This window comes from Herpailurus yagouaroundi, unplaced genomic scaffold (genome assembly GCF_014898765.1).
Source record: "Herpailurus yagouaroundi ecotype Mexico unplaced genomic scaffold, PumYag 215, whole genome shotgun sequence".
Classification (NCBI taxonomy): Eukaryota; Metazoa; Chordata; class Mammalia; order Carnivora; family Felidae; genus Herpailurus; species Herpailurus yagouaroundi.
In genome coordinates this window covers 2,808,598-2,834,858 of record NW_024412446.1, presented here as the reverse complement: position 1 = coordinate 2,834,858, position 26,261 = coordinate 2,808,598, and the positions used below count along the sequence as shown (strand labels likewise).

The 26,261-nt window shown below is 51.2% G+C and overlaps 1 protein-coding gene across 1 annotated transcript in view; it reads right to left on the bottom strand.

Annotated features, from left to right (window-relative positions):
• Positions 1 to 24,569, bottom strand: part of ASIC2 (acid sensing ion channel subunit 2) — a 1,013,351-nt gene extending 988,782 nt beyond the window's left edge. Inside the window, exon 1 of the mRNA XM_040455226.1 lies at positions 23,623 to 24,569. Coding sequence (XP_040311160.1) covers positions 23,623 to 24,177 — 555 coding nt within the window. The 5' untranslated portion in view covers positions 24,178 to 24,569. The remainder of the gene's footprint in view (positions 1 to 23,622) is intronic.
• Between the last annotated feature and the right edge of the window lie 1,692 nt (positions 24,570 to 26,261).

The following is a 26,261-nucleotide window of genomic DNA, read 5'->3' as shown; positions in this document are numbered from 1 at the left end:
CTCCCCCACTTGTGTGTGCACACACACTCTCTCTCTCTCTCCCTCTCTCTCTCTCTCAAAATAAATAAATAAATAAAGAGTTAATTTTTTTTTTTTTTTTTTTTAAATAAAACCAAACAGGATAAGCAAAGGTGAGGAGCTGACTGGGAAAAGAAAGCATTCTGGAAAGAGCACGCCGTGTGTCTGACCAGAGTTTAGGGCGTGTGTCACCAAGAGCTGGAAACTGAGGCTTCCCACCTCTTGGGAAGGCAACGGGACCCCACCGACTGATGAGAGCAAAGCAGTGATATAGTAGCTGAGTCTTAGATGGGGCTGTGTGACAGTGGTGAATAGGGGAGGGGAGGAAGAAAAGCTGGCAACGGATGGATTAGAAACATCCATTTTGAATCGGCCGTCCTACCCCCTAAAGAAATTGCCAGCCCCCCCCGTCCCCCCACACACACCGGCCCCACAGCCCAGGCCTCAGAAGAATCATCCTTGCACTGATCAAGTCTCCTCCCTTTCAACCACCGGGTCACCTAAAGGTCTCTATCCCCAGCTCCACTCCAGTCCTGAGCTGTCACCAGCCAGAACCTGATCATAGCCAGCCCTGACTCAGCCCTGCCTGGTCACCCCACTGCCCCTTCCGGGGATGCCGGCCTGAGGTCCCCTGACAGCGCAAGCAGTGGTCAGGACTGCCAGCTGATGGCATCATCCTAAGCTTGAATCCTGTCCCCAGAACACCAAGAGGCCTTTCACGTTTTATCAAAAACGAGAGGGAAAAATATTTCAGAAGGGGATTCCACAGGTCTTTCTTTTAATCTCTCTTGGGGTCTGCTGGGCAGGGGCCATTGCTGAGGACCACTGCTCACGGGGTGGGGGCCAGGGGAGGGGAGAGGCCTCTGGAAGGTTTGAGAATCTGGAACAAGGCATCTGAGCGCTGGCCCTTTGCTGAGTTACCTTGGGTCAAACCCCTCCCTTACTGGGGGAAGTTAGGATCCCCAGCTGTCTGGGAGAACTTTTGTGACAATTGTGGGTGCTGTCCTGGAATCCGAGGTACCTTGCTCTGCACCCCAGAGCTTGATGCTGTGCGATGTCTGAGGAAGGAGGGTCCTAATGCCTCTGCAGGGAACAAACGTCACGATGAAGAAGAGGGAAGACAAGTCTGGCTGACCCGGCCTGGGGGCCTTGCGAGAGCATGACTTTGGAAGAGCCCCCCAACTTCCTGGAGCTTGAATTTCCTCAGCTATAACGTCCGCCGGCCCTGCCACGGTGGGCTGTTGAATCAGATGGCGAGTGTACACGTGAATGTTCCCTAAAAGCTGTGAAGGCTCAGAAAAGCGGATCATGCCTCAACCACCCACCCGGAAGCCTGTGCCTAGCTGGCCTGTTCAGTCGGCAGAGGGAACCCAAGGCCTCCCTAGAAACACATTCTCCTTCAGAGAGAGGCCTAAGCCCCAATCTAACTCATCAGAGGCCTGACTCCAGTCACCCCAATTTAATGCCTGCCTCCCCCCTTCACTGTGAGCATGAACTGAGATCATCTGTGTAAAGGAAGATGATAAATACCAAACATTTAGAGGCGCCTGGCTGGTGCCTGACTCTGGCTTCCGGCTCAGGTCATGATCCCAGGGTCTTGGGATCAAGCCCCATGTTGGGCTCTATGCTGAGTGTGGAGATTAATTAAGATTCTTAACAATTTAATGGGGCGCCTGGGTGGCTCAGTCGGTTAAGCATCCGACTTCGGCTCAGGTCATGATCTCACAGTTCATGGGTTCGAGCCCTGCACTGGGCTCCGTGCTGACAGCTCGGAGCCTGAAGCCTGAGTCGAATTCTATGTCTTCCTCTCTCTCTGCTCCTCCCCCGTTCATGCTCTGTCTCTCTCTCTCTCCTTGAAAAACAAAGACATTTAAAAAAAATTAAGATTCTTGGGGCGCCTGGGTGGCGCAGTCGGTTGAGCGTCCGACTTCAGCCAGGTCACGATCTCGCGGTCCGTGAGTTCGAGCCCCGCGTCAGGCTCTGGGCTGATGGCTCAGAGCCTGGAGCCTGTTTCCGATTCTGTGTCTCCCTCTCTCTCTGCCCCTCCCCCGTTCATGCTCTGTCTCTCTCTGTCCCAAAAATAAATAAATGTTGAAAAAAAAAAATTTAAAAAAAAAAAAAATTAAGATTCTTAAGAATCTAAGAAAAATCAAGAGAAATCTTAAGATTATCTCTCTCTATATTACTAATATATATTTACTATTTATTATATACCAGACCGTATGCTGGGCTTCTATTATCTGATTTAGTTAAATGTTCATACTAACTCTTTCATACATATGTGATATAATGCATGAGATACATCTCATAAGATATGTGATCTACATACATATGTGAGAGACGATATGGATACAGACATATTTTCTCATCTTAGAGGCAATGAGAGGATATGAGCTCAGGTCTCTCCGCCTCCAAGGATCTTGCCTTTCTCTTAGCGATTTCCTACTCTCCTTTACGTGGTACAGGGCAAGGGGCGAATTTCTCTGGCTGGGGGGTGGTAGTGCCATGGTAATGCTCAGTAAATATGTGTTCTTTCCCCTTCCCTTCTAAAGAAGGTGCCGGGAGGAACCACGCTGTTGAGAATCCCCAGGGCCCTGGAATGGACCAGGGTGGCCTGGTCCTGTTGGGCAGGCTATACAACAACAGCCGTGGCTCCAGGATGCTGGACAGAAGCCCAGGATGCAGACACACACATGCATGGCCACAGGCCAGGGGACTGAGGGTGCCAGTGAGGCTGGTGCCCACCTGGCTTGGGAAGCCTGGAAGGGCCTGGCATCAGCAAGGAGAAGCTGTTCTTGGGAGGGAGCCAAGGGAACCCACAGCCTCCCAGGGCCTCACTATGCCTGTTGAGGCCACCTGCTATGTGCCAAGTGCTGTCTCCTGCAAAACACATTTATTTACATCTGAGGACAACCCTTTGACAGATTGGGTTTTTATCCCAGTCTACAGATAAACCAGTAGTTCTCAACCAGGGACAATTTTGCCCCCCAGGAGGCACTGGGCAGAGAAAAATTGAGGAGAGGGGAGGTACTACCGGCCAGAAATACTGCTAAACACCCTACGGTGAACGGGACAGCCTCTCCTCACAAAGAAGTATCTGGTCCAAAATGTCAATAGTCCCAAGGTCGAGAAATCCTGAGATAAAGAAATGGTTTCTCTGAGAAGCTTACCAAGTTCACATAGCTGATGAGTGCTGGAATCAGCTTCCAGGTCCTGATCCTCTGATTCTGAAACCAATGCTCTTTCTTTATATCTGTGATGGGGAGACTAGTGCCCACCAAGGCCAAGGAAACTGAAGAACAGAGAAGCCTACATTCCTTCCGGCAGACAGAGTCAAGTGCATCCTGATGAAAGGTCCCCCTGAAGTCTGAAATGCCCCAACAGGAAACACCCCGAAGCTTCCCAAGATGATGTTGTCATTGGTACCAAAGGTTTGGGACTTGTAAATGATGAGCTCTTCGCATTTGGAATTTTGTAAGTGGTCGGTTCCCTCTGTGACCGCCCCACCGCCACCCGCAGGCACAGCATCTGTCCTTAAGTGCTCATGGCCTGGGTGAGCTCCCCAAAGTCCAGACAGGAACCACACTGCCCTCAGTCACCTCAACCAGGCCCCTAGGGGTGGGCCGTACAGTTCATGCCACCTAGGTCAAGAGCCTGACACACAGTAAGTGCATAATAGGGAAGGAGAGAGTCGGGCAGATGAGTGTGAGGACAGCCATGGCAGGCATGAGCCAACGAGGCCAACACAAGCACCATGACAGCTCAGAAGCAAGACTCTGCACTGAGTCCTGTGAAAAGGCACGACAAGGCTTCAGGTCAGCAAATGGCCCCTCCTCTCAACGCCAGTTGGCACCATGTATCCCAGAAACCAAGTCTCTACTCACGATGGTCCCATGATTAGTTAGGTCTGATGCCAGGAAGGAAGCCCTGCATGTCACCATTTTGGTGGGCAGACAGGCAGCCAATCCTTCCTAAGGGTGGGCAGCTGAGCCCTGACTCTGGCCCTGGCTGCCTCACCCCACAACTAGGCAGTAATTTCTGGGCCCCTACAGTCCATACCCCTCACTTGGGTGGAAAGAACAACATCCCAATCTTTGGAATCCTACTTTACTGGACAGCTACAGCCAGCCACAGGCGTCACTGAGAGTCTGGCAACCAGAGAGTGAAGCTTGAGACCCCACAGGCCTGTCACAGCTCCAAAGCTCCAAATGGGATACTTTGCCTGAAATAAAGGCTCTTCCTGCTGGGGAAGTTGGAAAGCCCTTGATCAATAATCCCAAGAGCAGAACCTCCCAGCTTCTCTGACTTCTGGCCAGGAAGGCCTCAGCCAGCTATGGCCTGGCCACCCTAGGCAGGCTGAGAACCACATTTGTTGCCTATGGCCAAGCGGTGACAAACAGGCCTGCCCACTGGTCGCTGGCATCCTGAGAACAAGAACATGGCAGGCACACAAGTTGGGCTACGGAGAGAGAGGGCTAAAGGACCAGGGCAAGCACTAGCACCTTGGTGGGAGAAGACCACTCAACAAACCTAGCACTGAGATTTGCTACCGACACTCCAGCTTGCTGCTTCTCTGACTAGTAGTGTTCAACCTTGGCCGCGCATCTGAATGAACCCGGTGAGCTTTGAAAAATCCCGTTGCCCAGACTTCAAACCAGACGTCTCTGGAGGGGGACCCAGACATCCGTATTGTCTAAAGCTCCCCAAGTAATTCCAATGGGCAGCCAAGGCTGAGGATCATAGACTTTGATCTTCCCTTTCGGCCTTGGTTAGTTCTCCTGGTACATGATGATTCCGTTTTTCAGTGCCCGGGTATTGTTTACACTCTAAAGTTAGTAATTCACACCAAGGACCTGAGCTCCACAAAGAAAGGATTGAAAGGTACGAGTCCAAAAAGGCAAGACTCTTACGTTTTAAATAATCACAAAACAATCGAACAGTAATCATATTTTTTGCAACATCTTTCTTATGGAAACCATGCTCGACCAGGGTGTGGCCAAGCACAATTCTTAAAAAAACAGAAAACGTGATGACGTCACTCAGAACACTCAATAGCTCCCCATGACCTACGACACTCAGACAGGCTGGGGTCCTTCCCGGGGAGTTTCTGGCCTACACTTGAAGCACTGCCCTCCTGCTTCTGACTTTACCCAAGCACACACCTTGCACACCCCAGGCCCACCTGTCCGGAAACTTCAAAAGCACCGCTCCTAGCCCTTCCCCGTATCAAAATTCTACTCCTGAAGGCCGAGCTAAAATGCAACCTTCTTCACGAAGTTATTCCAGTCCCCCCAGTTGGAACGAATCCCTCCCTCCTCTGCCACACGCCACCCCCGCCATGCACAGTATAGATAATTCTCTCATGACAGTTCTAATTAAAAGTATATATTTATGTATCTGCAGCCCTCTAAAAATACGACATTCGCCTGAGGGCAGGGAATGTGCCTTATCCATCCTGGCACAAAGTAGGCCCTCAGGGAATGCAGAATGAATGAATGAATGAATGAATGAATGAACAAACAGCAGGTTGAATAAACTACACATTATAGATATGTGCTTGGTTCTCCACGACTGAGACCTTAGTCATCATGTGCTGTTCAGTTGTGAGATGCTTTCCCAGCAAACAGACGGAAGTATTTTCCCAGGAAGGTAGCCTTGAATCCATCAAGTGAAATCATTATTACCCATGTTCCGTGTTAATCCTCTGGGCTCATAAGCATGCCAGATAATTAGCGCCCCTGTGCAGGCAAGGCAGGGAGCAGGCTGTGTGAAGGAAATGCTGTCTCTGCTTATGGACTATCAGGCAGAGGATGCAGGGTAAGGGACAGAGAGCCACGACGCCAAGGGCTCCCGGGGACAGTCGTGCTTGTGTCTACTGGGTGCCTCTCCCCTCCATGAGCGCATCCCCGCCCCACCCCCGTTGCACCCAGAAGTGCCCCCTGCAGGCATTATAGCCAGATAGCTGTTGAATTATCCAGTTCTGCAGGGAAATACAGGCTGGAGACAGGTGAATGTGACACTGCCACTCTTACCCCATGACCTGTGCCCCCTCCCGGCAGAAGCTCTACTTCGCGTACTGCCTAGAAAGGCAGAACGGGGGAGTGCATGCGAACAGGAACTTTGAGACCTTGGCGATTTCCCAAATCTCTTGTGCCTCAGTCATATACACACAATGGAAGGAACAAAGGACCTCCCCCATCACATCGTTGGAAGATGCTTTCAACACTGCCCGGCCGGTAGCAAAATGCTCAGTAGATGATCTGCTCGCTTCACTTACCTCGACAGTTCAAGGGAATGGAATCTCCATGTGAGACTTCCCTTTCTGCCCCACCTCTTCTGCTCCCACTGAGTGGGGGGAGCTGCTCCACGAACCCCCTGGAGACAGGTGCCAGGCAGCACAAGTATCAGGCCATCTAGCTGGGGAAGCTCCAGGGAAGTGACGAGACACACAGGGACCGGCCAAATAATTCGGATCCCTACGGCTCACACCTCGTGACCTGCCTTATGCCCTGTGGTCAGTGTCGTCACAGCCTGCTCCACCAACCCTAGCTCCTGTCACCTCCGCCCTGGGCCTGCCCGGGCTCTGGACCAATGAGAACCGTGTTGAAAAGATGAGCAGCCCTATCTTGGGATACCATGGCATCTGGAAGGAGTCTGTGGTTGCCTTGACTACTGCTGAGTAGAGTCCTACTGTCCTTCTGGCTCCCTTCCCACCCATAAACATTCTCTGGTGAACACCTTATTATCTGTGGTCCATCTGGGAACTCGCCATCCAGCATCCACCATCCATCCAAAGGGTAACAGTTCTTGCCTTTACAGGAAGAACTGTACCTGGTCCCCAGTTGACTAGCGGATGCTCTTCTTTACAAAGGAATGTCAGCTAACACATGTAGAAAGAACGATAGAATTGGGGACTCACTATTTCACAACCTCTAGTGAAACTGTTAGTTCCGGTTCAAATAGCACGGTAAACAGAATGTTTGCAGGGTACCACAGCATCTATCATCCCACAGATGATGGGGATAATCTGATCGTGGGAGAGGACGCAACAGGGAGATCCAGAGGTTGCCACCTTAACCACGTGATCAAAACTAGCATCTCTAAGACTGGGACAACCACAGACTAGGCTCATCCTGTTTTGAGACGACAGGAAGTACGCAGCTTCATCCAAGGAGTCCTCTTGCCAAAATCATTACCCTAAATCTCATCAAGTCCTTAAACCTAACTCCCCGTTTTCAAGAAATGCAGGGCAGGGAGGAACGGGTTGAGTGAAACCACAAGGAAAGAATCCGATTGTCGAAAACAATCGGTCTGTTTTCTTCCAAAAGTCAATACTAAAAGAAGTGTGAATAGCAGCATTATTCAGAACCACCCAAAATGGAAATGACTCAAATGTCCATCAACTGATAGAGATAAATAAAATGAGGCATAGTCATACAATGGACCATCATTTGGTAATAAAAAGGAATGACGTATGATGCACGCTACAACATGGACGGACCTTGAACACAAAAGGTCTATCACAAAAGACCACAAACTGTAGCGTATGATTCCATTTGTAGAAATGTCCAGGATAGGCAAATCTACAGGGACAGACAGCAGACTGGTAATTACCCGAGACTAAAGTAGAAGAGTTTGGGAGAAAGGGGAGAGCAAGTGGCAACTGCTAATGGGCAGAGCTTTTTTTTTTTTTTTTTGGAGTAATGAACATGTTCTACAATTCACAATACTGCGGATGCACTTAATCCACCGACTTTAACACTTTCTATGGATAAACTGTAGGATATAAGAATTGTATCCCAATACAGCTATTTTTTTTAAAACTCTGCATGTACGTGTGTTAGGCTGGGGGAGAGCTTTTCGATTAAGGGGACAGAATAACCAAATGCAGCCCATGAATCTTGATTGCATCTCGAATGGATCCTGAATGTTTCAGGTTAAATGGTGTAAAAAATGTTTGGGGGACAACTGAGGAAATGTGAAGACGAACGGGAGGCAGCCTGTTTACAGTCAGAGCACACGCGAGGAGGGCACAAGAGCCTGGCAGGATAGGAGAGGACCATGTGAAGAGGCATCCAAACAGAGCAGCAGCCCACAGGAAAGGGAGATGTTCTCCATTCAAGAGAATGGGAGCAAAACAGTAGATAAGATAATGGGAGGCTGATTTCCTACTGCTGGAGAAAGGAGAGGCTGATATGAAAAGAGGAAAAATCTAGAATGAACCCTGTGGTAGTAGACAGGAATTGACAGTATTGGTGTGAGGGGCACCTGGCTGGCTCAGTCAGTGGAGCCTGTGACTTTTGATCTCAAGGTCGTGAGTTCGAGCCCCACTTTGGCTTTGGAAGTATTGGTGTGGGGTCAAGGTTTTCACTGTAGATGTAAATGTATGTGTAAATACCCTAGTTCCGTCCACTGAGCCAGGGAGTAGGGGAACCCTGGTTGTGATGATCATACCCAGAACCCAGATCAGAGCTCTAAGCAGCATTTCCCACTAAAAGGACCCAGTCTTCACTGGAGATGACTAACCACAGGACTGAATAAGGAAAAGAAAGAGATGGGCCAGAAACTCTAAAAGTGCTCAAAAGTTGCCAGGAAATGTCAAAAGAACACAAAAGTCAGCCGGAAGAGGTTCCCAAGTACAGGAAAACTGGAGTTTTGAACTAAATAATGATACAACCAGATTATAACCCATTGAATAAAACAGAGATCTGAACCTACATTGATACAAATATATAAATGAATAAAAAAGGGAGACGAGAGAGCTCTTCTGTGTTTTAGAAAGTCAACTAACAAATGTGGATGAAATGATGGAATTAGAAAATCACCATTTGGTGAGTATCACGGCAGTAACTCAGGCAAGAAAAATCAATGATGATAAAACCAGCGGGTGAGAGAGAGTTGAGAAGTGGGGTTTTACATGGTCTCAAAGTATCTCCCCGGAGGACACCGTGGTAATCAAGTGACAAAAGTGACCACCGTAAGTACTGGGACAAATGGGGACAAACTGGGACCTCTGGGCAGAAGGCAGTGGGAAGAAGCCTGGATCAGTTCTGTGAAACTCAGCCAAAAATTCACCACCTGGGTCTAATCAAGAGGGAAACCCAAACTGGAAGTCAAGATGGCTGCCCTTGAATTATAAGAAGTGTCAAGGTCCTGGGGCACCTGGGTGGCTCAGCCGGTTAAGCATCCAACTTCAGCTCAGGTTAGGATCTCACAGTTCGTGGGTTCAAGCCCTGTGTCCGGCTCTGTGCTGACAGCTCAGAGCCCGGAGCCTGCTTCAGATTCTGTGTCTCCCTCTCTCTCTGCCCCTCCCCTGCTCATGCTCTGTCTCTGTCTCTCAATAATAAATAAAAGTTAAAAAAAAAAAAAAGTTTTAAGAAATGTCAAGGTCATGAAAGTCAGGGAGAGCCTAAGAAACGGTGGCAGAGTAAAGGAGGCTTGGGGGGATCTGACAACGGAGTGACCCGGCATGAGGTCCTCTGGCCAGAGATGACATCAGTGGGACATGGGGGAACAGACACACAGGAGGTCTTTGGACTAGTCTTGCAACATTTATATGTTCAAAATTGTTTCAAAAAATAAAAATAAAAAGAATTATGCACATCATCTCTTCTTGAAAGATCTTCGGAGCCTACCCAGTGTTGCCTCCGGGCCTGGTGCGAACTCTGCCTGTTTAGTGTCAAGCAATCTTACTGTGCGGCCTGGGCCTTACTCATTTCTATTTCTCTAGAGCTTAGCCCAGAACATAGGAAGCACTCAGCAGATGTCTGCAGAATCGGTGTTCTGATTCTGAGACTGGCCGGCGTATCCCCGGACATGCTGACTGTTGGTAAATTCCTGCAGATACTAAGTTCGAATACGCCTCTCTGCAAACCCGAGAGCATCTGTCTGCCCTGGCAGCAATGAGCTGTGTGTCCTGGACAGCGTCCTGCTTCTGAGGGGCACACTGCCTTGAGATCACAGGCTCCAAGGAGCAGCGCTCTTGCCTCATTGCTTTAGAGAGAACAATGGCTCCTGTTTGTTTAATCCCAGCCCATTGTGGCAGCCTTGACTGCACAGAGCTCACTCGTGATTCATGTGAATGTCACTTGAGCTCCCAGAGGTTTGCAGCCATAATTCAACATTTGTTAATAGCCACTTAAAATGTCCCTGAAATAGCTAACAGGCCCAGGGGATGGGAGGTGTTCTGCTAAGAAATCATTCCAGGAAGGCAGAAGCAGCCTTGGCCCAAACTTTAGAAGACACTGTTACTTCCAGTTCATGGAGATACTTCTCTCTCCGCACGCCGCCTCCTCACACTCCACGAAGAGAGGGACAGACACCAGGGAGAAGGAAGGAACCTGGAATCCCTACATCACAGAGCCACTTCTGCTCTAGAGAGATGTCCCTCGACTGCCATATCTGGTGGGGGGTGGGGAACACAAGAGAACACAGTGCAGAGGATCGCACTGGAAAGCCTTAGTTTAAAGAACAGACAGGAATGGGATGCCTGGGTGGTTCAGTCGGTTGAGCGTCCGACTTCGGCTCAGGTCACGATCTCGCAGTCTGTGAGTTCGAGCCCCGCGTCGGGCTCTGTGCTGACCGCTCAGAGCCTGGAGCCTGCTTCGGATTCTGTGTCTCCCTCGCTCTCTGCCCCTCCCCTGCTCATGCTCTGTCTCTCTCTGTCTCAAAAATAAAGACGTTAAAAATTTTTTTTAAAAATTACAGAAAGGAAGAAACAAGAACAGAGTCCTGGAGGAGCAGTCCGCGGGTTTCCACGTAGGTGGAAATGGCAAGAGGAAGAAACTCACATGGGTTGAGGTCTACCGTGCCATGCTCCACAAATGACTGAAGTCTCCCCAAACCAAACTGAGTATTTGTCCAACTCGTGTGCGATTGCAGGATCCGAATCCAGACGGTCTCGCTCGGAGCCCGGTTCTTCACCACCGTACTATTCTGCCACCTGCAAATGTGTCCATCACAGCACACCCAGCCTGGATGTTCAAGTTTAGGTCACTGGTTCGGAGGCAGAAGCTGCAGCCCCCAGACTGAGCTCTAGCCACCCGGTTCCTTAAACACAGCTGTGTGTCCGGAGGCTGTCATTTCTGCCCCCCCCCGGAGTCGGATTTCAAGTGGGGAGGTGGAGGCAGAAAGAGAGGGCAGGGCAGAGTCACATCACATCCAATAACTGCCACTCGCTTCCTAGGGTCAGACCCCTGAGCTCCTCCTTTGGCAACTTGGACAGATCCCAAGTGTCACCCTGGCAAGAGGAGACTTTTCAGGCTTCTAGACTTTCCTGAAGAGGGTGCTGTGGGATCGCTTGGCACCTCCACCTGTGCGTGCCGAACCAAGAGCCGGGAGGCCTTCCTGCTCTGCTTCAGCTCTGGCAGCGACCAAGCTTCTGGCTCCCAGGGGAGGATGCAGGTAAGTTGAGGCACCTTGCGCCTAAATCCAACTCTTTTGAGCTGGAGAACTGCTGATGAACGGCCTGACTTCACTCGGTTCGGCCCAGTGCAAATAAGCTTGATGTCTCACAGAAAACACCCCAAGGAAATCAAAAGGCATGCCTCCCATCCCCAATGGTGACACTTTCCTGCTGAGTGACCCCGTGCCCGTCACTAAACTTCCCTGAGCCTTATTTATGTTCAACGGTGAAACAGACACACTGTTACCTTATCCAGTTTCAGCATTCTGGTGAAGATCAAATAGCATCTTCTAAAGAAAGCATCAAGGATCTAGATTATCTGGTTCAAATCTCAATTCTCCCAATTCTTAGCTAAGTGACATCAGTCTTATCATTTAACCTTTCTGAGCCCCCATTTTTTCCATACAAAAAAAAAAAAAGAGCTACGAATATCATATAATTCCCAGAGCTCTGGCGAAGTACTTAAGCTAGAACAGCACCTGGATATATGATGTTCTCAGAAAATGGTAGCCACTAACAGGCTCTGTAAACAACACGGGGTGACCCAATGAGGAATTCTATTTCTGACATAGTTTTAAGTGTCTCCGGTAGCTTACAGCCAACAGTAATGGCAGGCACTGGGTGCCTGGCTTGACTACAGACTCATTCCCCGTACTCTTGACACCTGCTGATGTCAGTATGGGCTTCCCAAAAAATCTTTTCGCTCTTGGATTCTCCCATCACTATGCTTTACCCCTGGCTCGTCGTAGTAATAATGAAAATAACAACAGCAACAAAGTAGATGGTGCGGTGCATCTGGCCCAGAGCTAAAGTTTCCTTTCTATCACTTCATTCAATGACTGCGAGCAATCCTTTAAGGCAAGTGCCAGGATTATTGTTACTGAACACAGGGGGAAACTGAGGTCTGGAGAGGGTAAATACTTTGCCCAAGGTCGTTACTAAGCTCTGTTTTTGACTCCCGGAACCCTTCACCTCTGACACCAAATGCGTGGGTTTCCCCTCACACCAAGCAATTCTGATACCGATTCCCCAAAGTTTATGCAGGACCCCACGGGTTAAGGGCTCAGTCCCATGAGACTGCCCCCCACTTCAGGTGCCAGTTATGAGTCCAAGCCACCCACACTTCTGACCAGTTAGCTATACATCAGAGACTCCCACAACCCCCTCCTCGGGTTCAAAAATTTGTTAGAATGGCTCACAGAAACTCAGAAAAAGTGTATTTACTGGTACTGCTTTATTTATAGGATACAATTCAGGTTGTATCCAAGATCTGGGGGAGGGGCACAGAGCTTCCACGCCCCTCCCCCAGGCACGCCACCCTCCCAGCACCTCCCAGAAGCACTCGGAATCCCCTCATTTGGAGATTTCTGTGGAGGTTCCATTACACCGGCACGCTGGATTAAATCACTGGTCACTGGTGACTGACTCAACCTCCAGCTCTCTCTCTTCTCACTCACATGGTTGGTCCCTCTGGCAACCAGCCTCCAACCTAAAAGCTATCTGGGGGGGGGCCCCAAGAGTCACTTCATCAGCATAACATCAGGTATGGTTGAAAAGCTCTTCATATGCATAGCCAAAGATGTGCCTCTCACCCAACCCCTCAGGAAATTCCAAGGGCTTTCAAAGCTCTTGTACCAGGAACCAGGAATGAAGACCAAATACATATTTCTTATTAATCAAGAAATCACAGTCACACGAGCCTGGTGCATACACCTACCTGACACGCAATTCCATGATTATACCACAGAGCTAAGATATCTCATTATGTCATTATCTCAGGTGCCAAACCCCCTTCATCTTTTCAACATTTGCCACAGTCCCCTGGTGCTCTTGGGCAGGGCATCCTCTGGGCCCTGCCCTGGCATCAGCCTCCTTCCCAGCCCCTGTAGCTGGGTCTATCTCTACCCCCCAGCCACCCCAGAGTCACCTCTAATCCGTATACCTCCCAGTCTCTCCAGACTCCACATGGAACCAGGCCAGACCAAACCACCCCAAGATCTGCTCTCTAGGTTTGGATCTAGAGCCTAGAACTTATGACAAATTCCTCTGGGAACTGCTCCTCAAGGAAGGCATGCACACTCACTTTGGGAGGCCAGCTCTTTGAACAGCCACCCCAAACCCTGGCTACCAGCACCCACAGACTTCCTGTCTGAAGGAACTGCGTATCCGCTCTCTCCTCTATAAGGACTGTCCCCCAGCACCCTCTTATTCTCGGCTTCAGAAACACTTAGCATCAGCACTACACAGTATTGGGAAACAGAGTGGTTCTGCAGGCTGTGTGAGCTGGCTTGCATCTATTATCCATTCTTTCCAAAGCCAAAGGCCAATGGTCCTCACCTCTGACTTCAAATATCTGTTCAGGAAGGAAATAAATCAAAGATGCTCAGCTTTGGAAGTAACTTTAGAGGCCAGTAAATCCAACTCTTCACTTGACATTGATCTACCTCCACAGCACTGCCAATAAGCAATTGTGTGGCCTCGGCTGGGGCTGATGACAGGGCAAAGGTACTCTAACCTCCCGGGAGAGCTCCCTCCAATCAGCAGGTAGCCACCTCTCTGAACTTCTGTCCCCCACCCCCAACTGCTGTGAGCTCTGCCCTTGGCCTTGCACAGAGAAAGCTGTATTCCTGTTCCCTAGGCCTGCCTTCCAAGGGTTTGAGGAAAGCAACTGCCTTGCCTTGGGTCACCTACTTCCCTCTTCAGGCTACTGGTCTCAGTTCTTTCCTTCACTCCTCATCACTCATGGGTTCTGTGACCTACGAGGAGCATCACCCTTGGTCAGCCAAACATCGCTCACCACCTCCTGCTTTAGAGATGGGCCCGAGCCACTGCCACCACGGAAGGCTCCTCCCTGTGGCTCCAAGCCAGGCTGATGCACCTCCAGGAAGAAATGGCAGCAAGGGCTGGCTGGGGCAGGGGCATGGGAAAGGGAGGTTTTCAGAGAGAGCAGAACTGGGAAAAGATGAGAATTCAGGTGTTGGTGAAGGTGTGAGCTAGGATGTGAGCAGCTGGGGGTATGCAGCCGCTGGGAGACTAGGGATAGCTCAGCTCTTGGGATACGGGCAGCTTTGGGAAGGGCTTTCCTTGGACCAGAAGGTCCAAAGAAGGACAAACCAGCTGCACCCAGTGGTATGAATCCTGATTGGACAGATGCTCATTTGAATTACAAATATATAAATACATAAACATATATATGTGTGTGTGTGTGTGTGTGTATGTGTGTGTACATATACTTATATATAAGTAAATAGAAATATAAATATAAATGTAAATATAAATATAAATATAAATGTAAATGTAAATATAAATATATGTCCCCTGGAAACTGTTACAGGCCCCAGCTGAGGACACAGATCCGGAAAGTTCAAGTCTTAAAAGACTTTCGAAACCAATACTTCCTTCTTTCCAAGACAGACATAGGTCCATATGCCCGGGTGGTTCTCCATGTTACCAAACAGATGGAGAAGCTAAAACTCACCAACACATAGGTCATAGTCCCTGGCAGGGACTGAGATGGGGTTTCTCCTCCAGGGGATTTACTGGGGGAATGACGTCAGGAAGAGCCTGGAAGGGAGGGAGGCATGCAGGATACCGGCAAGGGAGAAAAGGTAAGCAAGGATGTTGAAACCACAGGAAAATTCCAGCTCAGCCTGATCCCATGGGAAGCTCTGGAGTGTCAACCATCAACCATAATTGGTTCCATCTTGAGGCAAGATGGCTGGCAATTTGTACTCCTGGGTCAATTAGTCGCTGGCCGTCGGCTGCCCCCAGGAGGCAGGGAGGTGAATAACTTCCCAGAGATCTCCAGGAGTGGCAGTGCCATTGGTACAGATATGAGTGGTCAGGAGTTGTACTGCTCACATCAGCAAAGGGGATTTGGGCAGCATCTTCCAAGGGTGCCCTTGCTAATTCATACATGCACCGCCGCTCACAAGCACAGGACTAGTGGGATGGAAACTTCCAGTCACACCTACAAGCTGCAGCCAGACACATAATGGCTCATGGACAGGATTTTGAGAGTAGGGTTCTGTGCCTCCCTTTACCCCATAGAGCCAGTCAGTGTTTCAGCTTCCACTTGCAGATCTATCTAAATAAAACAAACAAATAAATGGATAAATGTGTCTGTCTGAAGAAAAAAGCACCAGCTCCCTCCTCCAAATATAAAAGTCGTAGCTTCAGGTAACAAATGTGGGATCAGAAAAATAAATGTTGGCTATGTTTTATTGCATTTAGACTTCTACAGGATGGCCTTTGGAATCACCGGGTTCAACCCCCTGATTTTATAGACGAGGAAACTGAGGCCCACAGAGGCTAATTACCTTGCCCAAGGTTGTACAACTCAATCAACAGAAGTCAATTAAATCCAAATACATTCCTTCTGTGTTTCGTGCTTTATTTCTTAAGTATAAATTTCCATGATCACTAAGGTAATCAATACGGAATGTACCTGAGTCATGAGAAAATAAGTGCTGGGAAATCGAAAGATGCTTTAGCACCCAGGGGATGTGACTTTTTGGAATGTTCTTCCCCAATAAAGCCCAACATGATCAACAGGCTTCTATCACATGCTTCCGATTTCTCAAATAATAAACATGCGTGTCTGGAAGCATCTGCTACCCAGTAACCACTCAGGCCAGGCGGCACGGACTAGTTTTCAGTCCACAGCAAGGGAGAAATGTGATATACGGAATTTCACACTTGCAGGGGTTATGATGTAGGCCATCCGTTTCAGGTTATAATAGATTGTGAGTCCAATGACCCTGCAGTCTGGCTTGCTATTTCAACCCAGTGCCATCAAACATAAACACGCAGACAAAAAAAAGAGAAAACACCCAGCATACTTTCAGGTATCACTAGACCTGGGTGGTATATTTTTCGTCTGATGGAGAACACGGGATTCTTGCTTGGCACTTTGAAATATGAACTGTTCTACGGAGCAATAGCTCTGACAGCAAACTTGATGCTAAAAGCTGCCAATTCAGTCTTTGGGGGATTTTTTTCAATGGGATCCCATGTCAGCTCTTCTTCTAGGCATCCGCGGCAAACTAGGATTCACTTTGCAGAAAATTTTCTAGAACTCATCTCTTCATTAAGGGAAGGACTTTCTGTAGAGAGGAAAAGGGAAGCCCTGTAGAGAGGGGGAAAGGACCAATTACCAATTCAATAAGCTCTCGGGTAGCCTTGCTTCATCAGCCACTCTGGAGGTCTAAGAGCTCCCAGGGACAGAGGCACAGACACACAGACTCTCCCCCACCAGCAGCTAAGCACTAAGTGGCCTGTGCAGTAACATCAGCTTTTCTCTGCAAGTAGATGGTGTGGGTCATTATCACAGTCAGCTCCCGGTCACTGCCCCAGCCATCCAACACATCAGAGAGAATTCAGTACACCCCTGAAGACTTGTTTTCCAGGGAGCCGCAACCTAAAGTAATACAGACCGGAACCAGCTCCACGGAAAACCGGTCACTTAGCTTGGCAGGGGTCGCCTCTCCAAGGACACGGCAAATGCTCACAAAACTTCCAGGCATCTTAAGGAGTAAAGGTGCAATTTAGACGTAGTGCCCAGAGACTTTACAGGTGATGGGGAGTTAGGCTCCACACGGTGGACTGAGGCAGGCAGGAATGTTCTAAGCAAAGAGAACCTCATGGTCTCCGTGGTCCATGGTCCATGGTCCTCATGGTTCCTCATAGTCCTAAAGTTGTGCCGCATCTAGGAACAGGGTCAGGCCTCAGTCGGGAGATCTAATTTAGTGTCAGTGAACACATCTGTGGTTCATCCTAGCAAACATGCAACAAACAGTGGGGTCAAGATGGCCTCAGGTAAATGCACAGCTAGACTGTCAATAAAGTGCCATCGAAGGAGAGTACGTGGTGTTCAGTTGTGAACCTAAAATCCAAGAAGGCTGAATTAAGAGGGGTGGTTTCCACTCGCTCCCACAAATTATCCCTGGTCGTCTGGCAGATAAGACAAAACACGTCTCACAAGAGGGGTATTGATTGGACATCTCTTTGGATTTTTTTGTTTACTTTTGAGAGAAAGAGAGAGAGAAAGCAGGGAAGGGGCAGAGAGAGGGAGACACAGTGTCTCAAGCAGGCTCCAGGCTCTGAGCTGTCATCACAGAGCCCGAGGAGGGGCTCAAACCCACAAACTGTGAGATCATACAGACCCCGATGCAGAGCTTGAACTCAAGGAGTGCGAGATCATGACCAGAGCCGAAGTCAGACACTTAACTGACTGAGCCACCCAGGTGCCCCAACATACCTTTGGATTTTACTTTCACTCTGAATGGACCTTTAAGGGCATCTTTAACACCCCGGATGCTACCCTGGGGACCCAAGAAGCAGAGAGCTAGCTGACACTGATCGGAAGTGTGCTGCACATCAGACAAGGCACCACATGTACAGAAGGTGTGATCCCAGGCACGAGGGTACACAAACACGCACACATTATGTGACCGGATGGAGCTATTCCCAAATGCCAAAGTAATACATGTAATTATGCCCGGGATGCTACCATAGGCAATTTTTTTGTTCCTTCCTTGCTCCTCCCCCACACTGCCCAAGTTTTCTCCAATGAGCATGAACTGTTTCTGTCATCAGAAAGTGCGGTATGATAATAATTTTCAACAATGAGACATGCCATCCTGGTGTAGGTGGGATCCTAGATACCTACACCAAAAAAGGAAGCTGAGAAAAATGGCCGTATCAGCAGCTACAGTGTCACCTTAGCTTCCAATAACTTTAATCCCCCTTAACATACTCTGAAGACACACTTTGAGAGCTTACCATGTGCTAAGCAGTTCCAAGTCTTGAAAATAGAAGGTCAGTAAAGACATCATGTCTTACAGGGAAGAGAGACAGAAATAGGCAATGTCTAAAAATTATCACTGGTTAAGGAATTCAGGTATTAAATTAAATCATCTCTGAGGTCTCTTCTAGCGTAAACACTTTCTGCGTGTAATGCTAGGAAAGGCACAGTGAGCGCTCTGACAGAGGAATACGAGCCAAGATGCTTTTTCAAAGACAGAGGAGGAAGAGATTCATTTAGATTACGGTCATGGGGAGAGGGACCGGCAACGATTTCCTGGAGAAGGCTACAGAGATATTAGAGCTGGATTTTAAAGGACGAGTAGGATTTAAATGAATAGACGTGGAGAAAGAGGTAGGAGAGCAAAAAGTAAGTAAGGCCCACGAGCAAAGGATTCTGGGTCCGTTTGGGAAACAGAAGGCAACTGTTTAGTCAGCAACTGTCGGCAGGATGTATGCAGAGAACGTGTTTGAGGAGACAAGATGCCTGCTCTCAACTAGCTCCCCATCTAGAAGGGGTTGGGAAACGAGCTGTGAGCTCTCAGATGGCAAGGAACTGGTCTGGCTTTATAACCGCTGCATAGCAGGTGTCCTCTCTGATGGATAAAGGGACGACTGAAGGGATGACACGCGGTAACATGCCACACTGTGATAAAAACACTACGCCTCGTATGGAGGTCACTCCACGCCTCTCGGGGCTTGGGGGGCACGAGCTCCCCGGGGTGAGATTAGTAGCCATGAGCTGGTTCGTGGAAGCCAAGATGGTGTCTAGGCAGCAGAACTGATATGGACCAAAGCGCTGAAAAATGTGAAGGTTTGACTACTGTGAAAATTACAAATCCCACCATCACAGCAGTCGCCTGTGCTCTAAAGCTGGTGGTGAGTCACGGTAAGGAGGAGTGGGAAGAACACTGGCCTGGAGTCAAGAGAGCCAACGTCTAGCACAGGCTCAGTCATACTCCTGTGGGACACGAAGCAAAGCAAAGGGCCTGCCCTGTACGCACCAGGCTTGGGCCACTCACTGGCACCTGTCGCACCTTACCTCCCTGAATGGGTGCAACTCCCAGTGGCAGGTATTACTGTTTCTATTTTAAAGTTGGGGAGGGGCGCCTGGGTGACTCAGTAGGGTTAGGTGCCTGACTTTTTATTTTGGCTCAGGTCATGATCTCACGGTTTGTGGGATCGAGCTCTGCATCAGGATCTGTGCTGACAGTGCGGAGCCTGCTTGGGATTCTCAATTCTCTCTCTCCCTCTCTTCCTAACCCACTCACGCTCTCTCTCTCTCTCTCTCTCTCTCTCTCTCTCTCTCTCCCTCTCAATAAATAAATAAATAAGCGGAAAGTGAGGTTAGGGAACTTGCCTATGATTACACAGCAAATGGGGGTACAGTTAGAACTCCAACTCTTCTCTCCCCAAAGCTCACCATCTTCGTGCACCTGCTGCTCATGTAATAAGAAATATTGAGAGGTTGGGTGCGGATCCGCCAGCCTTGGGCAGGAATTCCAGTGAGAGTCCTAAACCCTCACCTCTACATCTCTGTAACGCTATGTGATGTAGATGAAGAAGATCTAACAAGATCTCGTTGTGGAGAGACCTTTCTTTCAGTAAGGAAAGGTCAATGAAAGAAATCTCAAATTTAAAGCGCAAACACATACAATTACGGACATCAAATTAAAAGTGCCAACTGAAGGGTCATTTGCATTCCTGAACCTGGAGGCAGATGAACCCCAACGTGATGAGCAGAGAAACAGCGTGAAACAGTCACGTGCTAGTCACAAACAATGGAATTGCCACCTGTCTGTCACAATTAGCTATTGAACCCAGCTGTGACCTCCGCTCCAAGCAATCCCATTTCCACAAGGCTGGGCTTTAACCCTGGGCTCCAAACACCTTGCGGCCACCTCCACCCCCCTGGTTTCTGCTCACAGCATTACTCATCAGCTGACTCCTACAGTGGGCTGCGAACAGGGCAGGGGGGCTGGACAATAATCATCCCCTGCTAACACCGAGAGCGGCCCCGCCTTACATCTGCACAATGTACAAAAGGACATTTACATGCATTGTCTCACATTCCTCATCCCCCAACAACCCTGTGAGTTACAAAGTCACGTATTACTACCAGATGTTACAGCGAGCAAGTTGAGGCCTAGAGAGGACATAAAATATGACCCAGGGATTAAGCTAGAAAATGATAGAGCTGTGATTCAAACCTCCTCAAGCCAAGAGGTTGTTCCTAACCTTATCCTTAGATCACCCACCACCATGGCCAGAGACCCCCATCCAGATCTCCCTCCTTGCACCTGAGGTCAGCACGGCAAACGCCCCCCCCCGCCCCCCGCCCCCGCCCCAAGCAGGCACTGCGGAAGTAAGTCCCATTCGGCTTTCCCAGGAAGGACAAATACATGCCTATCTGCATTCAGATTGTCCCAGGTGAGGGCTAAGAATGTACCTGCATGAGGATGGAACACACCTGTATACATGGCAGTGAGAATGCCACACCTGGCTTCTTGGGACTTTTAACCTCCACAAACAGCCTTCCCCTCTGCTAGAATCACGGCTCATTCACTAATTAAAGGGTATTACGCACTTCATTGCACACCAGCTAAGAACTTGGAATAAGAGCTTATGCAAAAGCATTAGCCCTGGAGACGGCACTAGGTATGTTTTACAGAAAAAGAAAAATGGAAAAAGTGATCCACCTGGGACATCCCCTCCCCCATACTTAACTTCTCTAATAAGTCAGCCACCGCACGTAAAGAAAGAAGCCACTCAGCATGGGAAAAACCCAGGCAGGGCCTAATAAATAAGCCAAATGGAGAGGGATGAGCAGCGGAGAGATGGAATGGGCAAGAAGGCCAGTGAACTGACTTCCCCCATCAGCAAGTTTCCCTGCCCTCTTCCGGTGCAAGAACCCCAGAATCAGCATACTATACCCCAGACTAAAAGGTACAGGGGTATAAAGGGGGAGTGGGAAGGATTACCCCTCACTGCAAGGTCTTGGAACAAACCTGGTGCCATGTCCCCTCTCACAGAGGCTCAGCATGGCTTCCCACTGTGATCAGGGGGTGAGAAAGGTCAGCCATCCACTTGGGGCCTCCTCCAGGTTTCCTGGAGTGGGTGCCCTTTTTGACACCGCCCAAACAGCTGGGAGATCCAGCCCCGAGGCTCATCCCCCTTTCGGCGCTGGGGGAGGTCACACATTGAGGGTCAGTCCAAGGAGGGACACCCGGCCAGATGAGCCTTGGACTTGCTGAGGACGGCAGATAATGACATACCACTTACGACTTCATAAACCATATCCACAAGCACCTTTACTATTTGAGAGACATCTTGGAGAGGTCAAAGGCTCAGGTAAGGCTTTAAGGCCTGATCTTTGGACTCCTGGGACTCCGGGGCCTCCAATTATGGGCTAAGTGGAAAACGTCAGCTGTGGGCCAAAGAACCTTTACTTGGAAATGGAACTTGATCATGAACTGAGAGGAAACCACTAGTTGGACACGCAATGACGAGGGTGCTTGAGATCTCGGTCCGGGGTCTGCTACCGCAGTTTCTCTGAGTGTGTTCCGGGTACGTTCAGGCAGAGGAACAGCTGAGTGCATTTCTGAGCTGCAAGGTGCAGTGGTGAAGCTGAGCGTTGCCACGGCACTAGAAAGCACGGGGTGGGATACAGGGATGGTTTCAGCCTCTGAGAATGAGGCATCGTCCCCTCCTCTCTCAAGCCACCTAGACCATCGTTTGTGCATGAAATGTATGAGAGTCGTTTGCTCCGTTCAGAAGGGCTTCCAGTACGGCCGGCCCCTTCCTCCAGTTCAGACCCCCTTCCCCTTTCGTATAAATGCACTGCCACTGCTTTTGCTGTGCAAAAGCACAGTGTTTGAAACGGATGGTAAAAACAGCTCCCCCAGGAAACAGAGCTCTATGGGATGCCCCCCACCCCCGGCACTGTGGGCTTTTCCAGAATCACAGACAGCTAACTGCAAGCACAGAGGCTGCAGACAGAAACTGGTTATGGCATTAACTGGTTATGGCAGAAACTCAGAGCAAGAGGCCAGCAGGCAGTGGACCTGAGAGCGGGTGGAGAATGGGTGCACTACCAGCAAGGTGGGGCATGTCTTAATTAGGCAGAGGGCCCCGGACAAGTGCTGGTGACAGAGCCCATCCAGTTCCTTTGCAACTGCTGCACCTGTCATCCAGAACCTACCACTGCAATTTGGCTCAAGGCTCGGAGACTCAAAAGCTCTGGCTTCTCCCTAAGGCAGCTATGGGAGAAGCAGCCACCCTGGGCTTCTGGAGGGTCCCACAGCCCCTGAGGCCCCAGACCCGCCTGGAAGCAAGGAGGCGTGCGTAGCTGCAGTCTCACCCCCTTATGCCAAGTTATGCCTAGCAGCCCACTAACTGGGCAAACGGAGAACCCTGGCAGCGACAGCTCTCCTCCCATCCTTTCTCTGCCCCTCCAGGAAGCCCCATCCTGAACGTGAGCCACATCCCCCTCCGCCTTTCCTCTTTACTCAGCTCCACACTCCTCCTCCAGGCTTTCCAATCCCACAGCTGCTCGCCCCCTCCCCACACCACTCCTCTGGCATCCACGTTGTTAAGCGACTGCACAGGCAGCAGCCCGAGCCTCTGAGTTTCAAGCCGAAGCTCCCAGACAAGCCAGCCTGGACCGCTTCGCCCTCACAGGCATCTCCCTGACCGTCCTCCTACACACAGGCCTCCACTTACACGCTCCTCTTGGGCCCAAGCACCCTGGACATCTCTTTGCTTCCGACCTGCCAGCAGACCAGATGGAGACCGGGGGGTCCCCCGCCCCCGACTCTCCTCTCCCCACACGGAGCTCGGAATCCACGCAAGAAAAGGAAGCACAGAGACTTCCACCCCTGTGAGCATCACCTGCTCCAGCAAGCTCCCAAAGCCACTGATACCACCCAGGCTGTCTGGGGCCCCACACCCCCTTCTCTGGCAGCTTCAGCTCCAGCCCAGCCCACAGGATGCAGTGCCTGATGCCACTTCCGAGCAGAGAAAGAGACAGAGAGGGGGGCAAAAATGCCACCTCGTCAATGACAAGCTGTTCCAATCACACAGCTCAGCGACCAAGTGCCCCGGACAGCGGACAGCTCGGGCCTCCTCCCTCTAGTTGGGAGGAAGCCAGCTCAGCACATCTGGGGAAGCGATCCCCCACCGCAGACCCCCTGCTCGCCCTCCACGCCCGACCAGACCACACTGCCCCATCCTGGCAGGCACACCGCTCCAACCAGTTCCAACAACTCTGGCCAACTACCCTCCTGGCCTTCGACTCAGGCACCACGCTCTCTCCTGCTCCGGGGAACGCGGAGACCCCAGCGTGGCACTTCTCAAGAGAACCATGCGCAAAAGTGAGCTGAAAGCCAAGTACTCACGGTGGTGAAGTCCTGGTGGCCGCACTCCTGCCCTTTGAACTTGCAGTAGAGCATCATATCCTTCAGGTCGTGGCCCACGCGATGCAGGAACTCCAGCATGCTGAACTGCTTGGGTTTGTAGTGTTTGAAGTTGGCCTTCTGCCGCAGGGCCTCCAGGACCGTGGGGTCTGCCAGGTGCGGGTCCGGGATCTGCAGGTTGACGTCGAGCAGGGCCAGCAGCTCCCCGGCGTGGTACAGGTCATTGGTGGTCAGCCTGGAGAACCGGAAGCCGTTGAGGTTGCAGAGGGTCACGGCTGGGAAGACCAGGCTTTGGGCCACCACCTCATCCACCTTGGTGACGTGCTGGTAGGAGAGGTAGTAGGACACTCTCTCGGAGCTCTCCACCAGCAGCAGGCCCAGGGAGCCCACGAAGGCCACGGCCCAGAGCACACGCCGGATGGTCATCGGCCCATACACGAAGATGTGGCGGATGCCGTGGAGGGTGGAGGTGTTGGCGAAGATGTGGATGCTAGAGGGCTGCAGGCTGCCCTCGCTGGGGCTCTCCTTGAGGTCCATGGGGACCCTGTGCAGTTCCGCAACTGGCTTCAGGTTGATCCAATTTCGGAGAAGAGTTCCCAGTCCTCGGGCTCTGCTTAAACCTTGACGTTCAAGGGAGAGAACACGGCAAGGCAAGCATCAGGCCAGACGCCTGGAGTTTATCCTGGGAGCCCAGCCGCACGCTGCCAGGGGTGAGTGTTTATATAAACCCATTCAAACTCTAGCTCCTGATTTTTTCCAGGCGATAAGGAGGGCTGGTTTTATTTAGGGAGACACCAAGGTGATGTGGAAGAGATGTGGGTGGGAAGGGAGAGCTTAGCCAATGGAAATAAAGTCCTCCCCCCTACACACGCCACTAGAGACAAGATTAAAAGCGAGAGCGAGGGAGAAAATGCTTCAAACAAGTCGCTCCGGCAGCCCGGAGCCTGTTAGGCAGCGCATAATGCCCCGCGGTGAGCATCCCGGGGATGTCGCGCGGCCACGCTGATGCACTGCGGGCGGGCGCAGCGCGAGCCTCCCGAGCCGCCGCCGCGCCGCTCCGGACCCCGGATTCCGCTTCTCACCGCCGGCCGCCGGCCGCCGGCCGCCGGCCCTCCTCGCCGCCTCCTCCTCCGGGCCCCCTCTTTCGGGCGGAATTCCAAATGCCGGCGGGCCGCGGCCAGCGCCCCGGAGAGGGGGCAGCGCGCCACCGCGGACAGGCGCGGACCGGGAGGCCGGCAGGACGCCGGGGCTCCACGGGCCTCGCCTCTCCCCCGCCTCCCGGAAGTAAGGCGAGACCCAGAGGCCGCCGAGCGAGCCGGCCTCCTCCCCTCCCCCGCCGCCCCCTATCCCGGGCTGCGAGGTGGGGGAGGCGGGGGAGACGGGGCGGGGGGGGGGGTGGGGGGGGGCGGGGGGGGAGGGGGGGCAGGGAGGCACGGGGGCGAGAGGCCGGGGGGAGGGGAAACCACGCGAAAGTTTCTTTTTGGCCGTTTTGGGAGGAGCTAGTGGGGGGAGGGGGGGGCGGCCTTAGCCGAAGGTGGAGTGAGGACGTGACACCCCTCCCCGTAGATAGATGGCAGGGAGGCACTGGAGAAACTCCGGAGAGCCAGGTGTGGGGGTGGAGGCAGAATTCCTTTGCTCGGATTCTGCTCCCGGGTCACACACACTCAGCCCGGGGCCCTCAGAGCGGAGATGCTGAATGTGGAGAAGGTAAGAAGCAACCCAGAAACCACAGTGCCTCTGCCACCGGCCGGCGGGAGGGGGACATTCCAGGGAGCGAGGAAGCCCCTCCGGAGACCCGGATAAGGAGCAACAAGTAGCCCCCACCCCACAGAGCCGCTGTGCTGTCCCGAGGTTCTGTGTCTGCAAAAGAAAGACAGCTGGGGTTCCAGGTAGGGCTGGCTGGCCCCCTTTGGGCTGTGTGTGTTCTGGCCCCGGATTTGCCAGATGGAATCACAGCTGGAGATAGAGGTGGGGGGCATAGGACTGGGGTTTGAGCAGCCTACCTCCTTTTCCTGAAAATCCACTGGAAGTCAGCCCCTGCTAGGAGGTGGGTGTGGCTTGCCCCGCGCCAGGGATCAAATTGGTTGGAACCTATGGAGTCAGGGATGCTAAATCCTCATCAGGAGGAAAGGAACAGAAAGTTCCAGTGGCCAACCCAGTGCACACAGCCAAGCTGGGGCAGAGCCACATGGAGGCGCCTTGTTGAGCCAACCTGGTGTCCCCAGGGCACGCCAAGCTTAAATACTCCTTGGAAGGCGTTTGAGAAGAAGGCAGCCTAGGGAATGTCCCTCCTGGATTGTATCTACTTCAAAATATTTCTCCATCCCATCTGCCCTAAACCAGACCCAAACAGAACAGAATCCGGATGCTCTCTGAGGCAATAAGCATGTGGCATTGAATTACTGATGTATTGATCCTGGGAGCTTACCGGGCGGAAGCATCACAAGGAAGCACAAATGCCAGAGGGTACCCAACCTCATCCGTGTGCCACCTCCGAGGTCCCAGACCCCTGCCTAGACAGGCAGAGGGTCTTCAAAACAAGGGTGCCAAAATTAAGAACCTGTCATATGTCAAGACCTGTGTGAGCGTGTCTTATCTCACTTAACCCTTCCAACCGCCGT